Source organism: Empidonax traillii, unplaced genomic scaffold, assembly GCF_003031625.1.
Source record: "Empidonax traillii isolate 1590-97213 ecotype Southwest subspecies unplaced genomic scaffold, ASM303162v1 scaffold2970:size20369, whole genome shotgun sequence".
Classification (NCBI taxonomy): Eukaryota; Metazoa; Chordata; class Aves; order Passeriformes; family Tyrannidae; genus Empidonax; species Empidonax traillii.
The window spans coordinates 6835-13326 of record NW_020958163.1 but is presented as its reverse complement, the minus strand read 5'-3'; the positions used below and the strand labels follow the sequence as shown (position 1 = coordinate 13326).

General features: G+C 37.4%; 1 protein-coding gene across 1 annotated transcript in view; it reads right to left on the bottom strand.

Moving 5' to 3' along the window:
• Window positions 1-3017: 3017 nt before the first annotated feature.
• LOC114072314 (DNA polymerase iota-like) overlaps window positions 3018-6492 on the bottom strand; it is a gene marked incomplete at its 5' end in the record, with an annotated part of 10181 nt that continues 6706 nt past the window's right edge. The window contains 5 exons of the mRNA XM_027910230.1: window positions 3018-3044; window positions 3165-3395; window positions 3912-4022; window positions 5102-5303; window positions 6233-6335. Of these exons, the coding sequence (XP_027766031.1) occupies window positions 3018-3044; window positions 3165-3395; window positions 3912-4022; window positions 5102-5303; window positions 6233-6335 (674 nt within the window). The remainder of the gene's footprint in view (window positions 3045-3164; window positions 3396-3911; window positions 4023-5101; window positions 5304-6232; window positions 6336-6492) is intronic.

The window sequence follows — 6492 nt, the reverse complement described above, 5'->3', positions numbered from 1 at the left end:
CCTGCAAACCATCATCCACCTCCAAACCATCATCCACCTCCAACCCATCATCCACCTGCAAACCCATCCCACCCCACAATCCACCTGCAAACCCATCCCAACTCATCATCCAACCTCCAACCCACCATCCATCTGCAAACCCATCCCAACCCCCGATCCATCTGCAATCCCCCCCCACTCCAAACCCGTGTGCAGCTGATGCCATCCCACCACCAGCACTCCCCCCACCTGCAGCGCCCTGGCCAGCACATCCTCCGGCGTGCCAAAGAAGGCATCATCGACATCCAGGGTGAGCAGCTCGCGGTGGGTGCTGAAGAAGAGCAGGAAGAGGCAATCCTGGTCTCCCACGTTCTTCACCCAGTGCACGGTGCCGCGAGGGAAGAAAACCACCTGCCCCGCCGACACGTTGTAAGTGGTCAGCTCGCCCGAGTCCGGCCCCACGATGCCGATCCACGCCGAGCCCTGAGGGGAGAGGATTGGCTTGGCTTACAATTCATCTACCAAAAAAAGGGGGAATTTACAATCGAAACGGCATCCTTTGGGATTTGCTGATCAACTAGTTGAAAATTTCATCATTTTTAAACATTTTAAGCTTTAAATTTAGTAATTTTTTCAAATTTTAAATTTGAAAGCGATTTTTCAAATTTTAAATTTGAAAATTTTAAATTTTCAAGCTATTTTTGAAATTTTAAATTTGAAATTTTCAAAATTTTAAATTTTCAAGCAGTTTTTGAAATTTTAAATTTCAAATTTTCGAAATTTTAAATTTTAAAGCAGTTTTTCAAATTTTAAATTTAAAGCAATTTTTGAAATTTTAAATTTTAACTAAATTTTTGAAATTTTAAATTTTAAAGCTATTTTTGAAATTTTAAATTTTAACTAAATTTTTGAAATTTTAAATTTTAAAGCTATTTTTCAAATTTTAAATTTGAAATTTTCAAAATTTTAAATTTTAAAGCTATTTTTCAAATTTTAAATTTGAAATTTTCGAAATTTTAAATTTTAAAGCTATTTTTGAAATTTTAAATTTGAAATTTTTGAAATTTTACATTTTAAACCGATTTTTTAAATTTTAAATTTAAAGCAATTTTTGAAATTTTAAATTTAAGGCAATTTTTGAAATTTTAAATTTTAAACCGATTTTTGAAATTTTAAAATTTAAAGCTATTTTTGAAATTTTAAATTTTAACTAAATTTTTGAAATTTTAATTTTAAGGCAATTTTTCAAATTTTAAATTTTAAAGCGATTTTTGAAATTTTAAATTTTAAACCGATTTTTGAAATTTTAAATTTAAAGCAATTTTTGAAATTTTAAATTTTAAACCGATTTTTGAAATTTTAAATTTAAAGCAATTTTTGAAATTTTAAATTTTAAACCGATTTTTGAAATTTTAAATTTAAGGCAATTTTTGAAATTTTAAATTTTAACTTAATTTTTGAAATTTTAAATTTTAACTTAATTTTTGAAATTTTAAATTTTAAAGCGATTTTTCAAATTTTCAATTTAAGGCAATTTTTGAAATTTTAAACTTTAAACTGATTTTTAAATCAATTTTTATAATTACTGATGGTTATTAGGATATTATTCCTATTTTACACATAATAAACTACCATTTTAGCAATAATATTAATATTATATTAAAAAGTTTATTAAATAAATCAAATAAATGAAATAAAATTTAAAACTAATATTAAATTGGGGACTAATATTACAATAATTGTAGATTAGCCTAGCAATAAATTGTTAGTTATAAATACTTATATTTATAATTACATGAATAAATATAGAATATTATGGATGTAATATAATTAGTTAATATAAGATAGGAAACACATTTTTATATTAAATATATATATATTTATTTATATTTACTTAATATAAGATAAGAAACACATATTTATATTAAAAAATATATATATTAATATATAATATTAAAAATATTATATAATAATTATAAAATATAATGATTAAAGAAAAATAGCAATTTATTATAATGTAATATAGTAATAAATACATATTTACGATAAATACATTTATCTATATAAAAAAATTCCATAAATCATAATACGGCAATAAATGCCGAAATTAAATTTATAGTAATTTATAATAATTTAGTAATAATTTATAGTAAATTGATAATTTAATATTTAATATAATTCTTATAATAATAAGTATGAAAATAATCGGTAAACTACTTGGAAAATGACTAATTCTTTATAATACTAACCACGAATAGAATAATAACCCAAAATGATTCCTACAAACAGTAAGTTAATAACAATTTTCAACTGGTCAACGCGACCCGAACTGTGCTGATTGCAACCCCCTGGGGTACCTGGAGGAGGTAGCCGTGCTCGTTGGCGTTGAAGTGCCAGTGGGGGGCGCGGAGGCCGCCGGGGCGGATGCGCAGGGTGCCGAAGGTGATCTGCGAGCGGCGCGCGTTGATGCTGTCGCCGAAGGCCCGCTCCTCCCGGCTCGAGTATTCCGACGGGTCCTGACGGAAACGGCCCCACTGGATCTCCCCCCCGGGGTACGTGTGGACCTGGGAGCGGGGCACAAACACCTCACTAATTATTACCAATCATTCATTAATTATTAACCATTTCTAAATTAATTATTAGCAATTATTAATCAATTATTAATCAATTATTAATCAATTATTAGTCGATTATTAATCAATTATTAATCATTTATTAATCAATTATTAAGCAAACATCACAAAATTATTAATTAATTATTAACAAACAAGCCATTATTAACCAATTATTAATTATTTCTTAATCGATTGTTAATCGATTATCAGTTATTAATAAATAGCACTTAATTATTAATTGGTATTAATGAAGCCGCGGTTATTCGTGGTGGTTTACTAAGGAGGGCAAGAGCGCGGGGGTAAATTCATCGACTCTCCCTCTGGATTATTATTCTTCGATAATTCCTGTTATTAGTGGCTAATAACGGTGAAGGACTGGCCTCCCTCTTTAATTGCCTAATCATGTAATCTAGAGAGAAAGTGCTAATTAATTAATTCATGATTAGGCGGCTAGATGAGAAAAATAATAATAAATAATCCGCCAATTAGTCGTCATTATTAGTTACTAATAATAACGCAGGAATTTCTAATAATAATTAGCATTTGTTAATGAATTATTCTCTGGCTCACCTTGGACTTGCTGAGGTGATAGAGGAACTGGAACTTCACATCCACCTGGTCCTGGTCGTTGGAATCGTCACCCATCGACGGCGGCGGCGCCGGCAGCGTCACCGTGGGGGAGTCGGTGACGATGACGAGGGACAGCGACAGCACCCCCAGCGCTGTGGTCAGCACCCCGGCCAGCAGGCACACCAGGAACACCCGCAGCAGCCACGAGCCGCCACGGCCATCTGCGGCACCCTGGAAACATCCACCAATCCATCAGCAATTCCCTACAAACATCACCCAATCCATCTGCAATCCATCTGCAGCACCCTGGAAACATCCACCAATCCATCAGCAACTCCCTACAAACATCACCCAATCCATCCGCAATCCATCTGCAGCACCCTGGAAACATCCACCAATCCATCAGCAATTCCCTACAAACATCACCCAATCCATCCGCAATCCATCTGCAGCACCCTGGAAACATCCACCAATCCATCAGCAATTCCCTACAAACATCACCCAATCCATCTGCAATTCCCTACAAACATCCACCAATCCATCAGCAATTCCCTACAAACATCACCCAATCCATCAGCAATTCTCTACAAACATCACCCAATCCATCTGCAATTCCCTACAAACACCACCCAATCCATCCGCAATCCATCTGCAACTCCCTACAAACATCACCCAATCCATCCACAATCCATCTACAGCTCCCTGAAAACATCACCCAATCCATCTGCAATTCCCCGAAAACATCACCCAATCCATCAGCAACTCCCTACGAACATCACCCAATCCATCTTCAATCCCTACAAACACAAATCCATCCACAGGCTCCCTACAAACATCACCCAATCCATCAGCAACTCCCTGGAAACATCCACCAATCCATCAGCAATTCCCTACAAACACCACTCAATCCATCTGCAACTCCCTGAAAACACCAACCAATCCGTCCACAATCCATCAGCAATTCCCTACAAACATCACCCAATCCATCAGCAATCCATCAGCAATTCCCTGAAAACATCACCCAATCCACCAGCAACTGCCTGAGAACACTGACCAATCCATCTGCAATTCCCTACAAACATCACCCAATCCATCCACAATCCATCAGCAATTCCCTACAAACATCACCCAATCCATCTGCAATTCCCTGAGAACATCACCCAATCCATCCACAATCCATCAGCAATTCCCTGAAAACATCACCCAATCCATCTTCAATCCCTACAAACACAAATCCATCCACAGCTCCCTGAAAACATCACCCAATCCATCAGCAATTCCCTACAAACATCACCCAATCCATCAGCAACTCCCTACAAACACCACCCAATCCATCCACAATCCATCAGCAACTCCCTACAAACATCACCCAATCCATCTGCAACTCCCTGAAAACATCACCCAATCCATTTGCAATTCCCTGAGAACATCACCCAATCCATCAGCAATCCATCTGCAATTCCCTATAAACACCACCCAATCCATCAGCAACTCCCTAAGAAACACAACCCAACCACCCTCAATCCATCTGCAATTCCCTACAAACATCACCCAATCCATCCACAATCCATCAGCAACTCCCTGAAAACACCAACCAATCCATCAGCAACTCCCTGAAAACATCACCCAATCCATCTGCAATTCCCTACAAACATCACCCAATCCATCCACAATCCATCAGCAATTCCCTACAAACATCACCCAATCCATCCACAATCCATCAGCAACTCCCTGAGAACATCACCCAATCCATCCACAATCCATCAGCAACTCCCTGAGAACATCACCCAATCCATCCACAATCCATCAGCAATTCCCTACAAACATCACCCAATCCATCTGCAATTCCCTGAGAACATCACCCAATCCATCAGCAATTCCCTACAAACATCACCCAATCCATCCACAATCCATCAGCAACTCCCTGAAAACATCACCCAATCCATCTGCAACTCCCTGAGAACATCCCCCAATCCATCAGCAATTCCCCCCAACCCCCCTGGATCCGGAATCATCTCCCGGAGCTGTCGATACCTCGTTGCTGGGTCGATGTTTCCCGCTGGCAAAAGCGGGATAACCGGGAACGTGCTGATGATCTCCCTGCAGCTCGAAGGCCTGGTTGTCCATGGAGCCGGAAATCTGGGAATTCAAGGAATTTTTTGGGGGGTTATTTCTAGGAATTTCGGAAGGTTATTTCTGGTATTTTGAAGATTATTTTTGGGGTAATTTCCGGGGTTTTTGGGCCGGAGGAAATTGCGCCATCCCGTTTTTTTCCCGGCCGTTGACCCTCCGGAATTTCCCTCCCCCCTCCTTCCCCTTCCCCCAGGGATTTCACAATCCCATCATTTACAAATTACCCTCATCAGGCTTTATCAGCCCAGTTTTTCCTGCTTTTTTTTAACTTTTTCCCTATTTTTTTCCCCTTTTTTCCTGTTTTTTTTATTCCCTTTTTTTCTGCTTTTTTTCCCCCTTTTTTCCTTATTTTTGTTCCTTTATCCCTGTTTTTTTCTTTCCTATTTTCCTGCCTTTTTTCCCCCTTTTTTTCCTGAATTTTTGTTGTTTTTCCCTGTTTTTTTCCCCCTTTTTCCTGATTTTTTTGGTGCCTTTTTCCCTCTTTTTTTTTTGCCTTTTTCCTGCTTTTTTTAAGTTTTTTTCCCCTTTTTCTAAACCCCCAAAAATCAGAATAAAACCCCCAAAATCAGAATAAAATCCCAAAAAATCAGAATAAACCCCCCAAAAATCAGAATAAAACCCAAAAATCAGAATAAAACCCAAAAAATCAGAATAAAATCCCCAAAAATCAAAATAAAACCCTCAAAAATCAGAATAAAACCCCCAAAAAATCAAAATAAAACCCCAAAAAATCAGAATAAAACCCCCAAAAATCAGAATAAAACCCAAAAATCAGAATAAAATCCCCAAAAATCAGAATAAAATCCGCAAAAATCAAAATAAAACCCCCAAAAATCAGAATAAAACCCCAAAAAATCAGAATAAAACCCCCAAAAATCAGAATAAAATGCCCCAAAATCCCCAATTTTCCAGATTCCCGGGAATTTCTGTCTCACCTGGAGCTTCCCGAGCAGCTGCTGGTGCCGTCGATGACTCGGTCGATGCCTCCAGGTGGCTCTTCCTGCTTTTTATCCCCTGCGGGGATGGAGGAAGTTCCTCCTTTTTATGCAAATCAGCTCCAGGAAATCATCAGCAAAAACAACCCCTCCCGGCCACTCCTCGGGATTGGGGGGAAATGGAGATTTTTCCTGGTTTTTTTTCCTGGTTTTGGGGGGGAAAATTGGATTTTTTAAGGTTTTTTTGGTTTGGTTTTTGT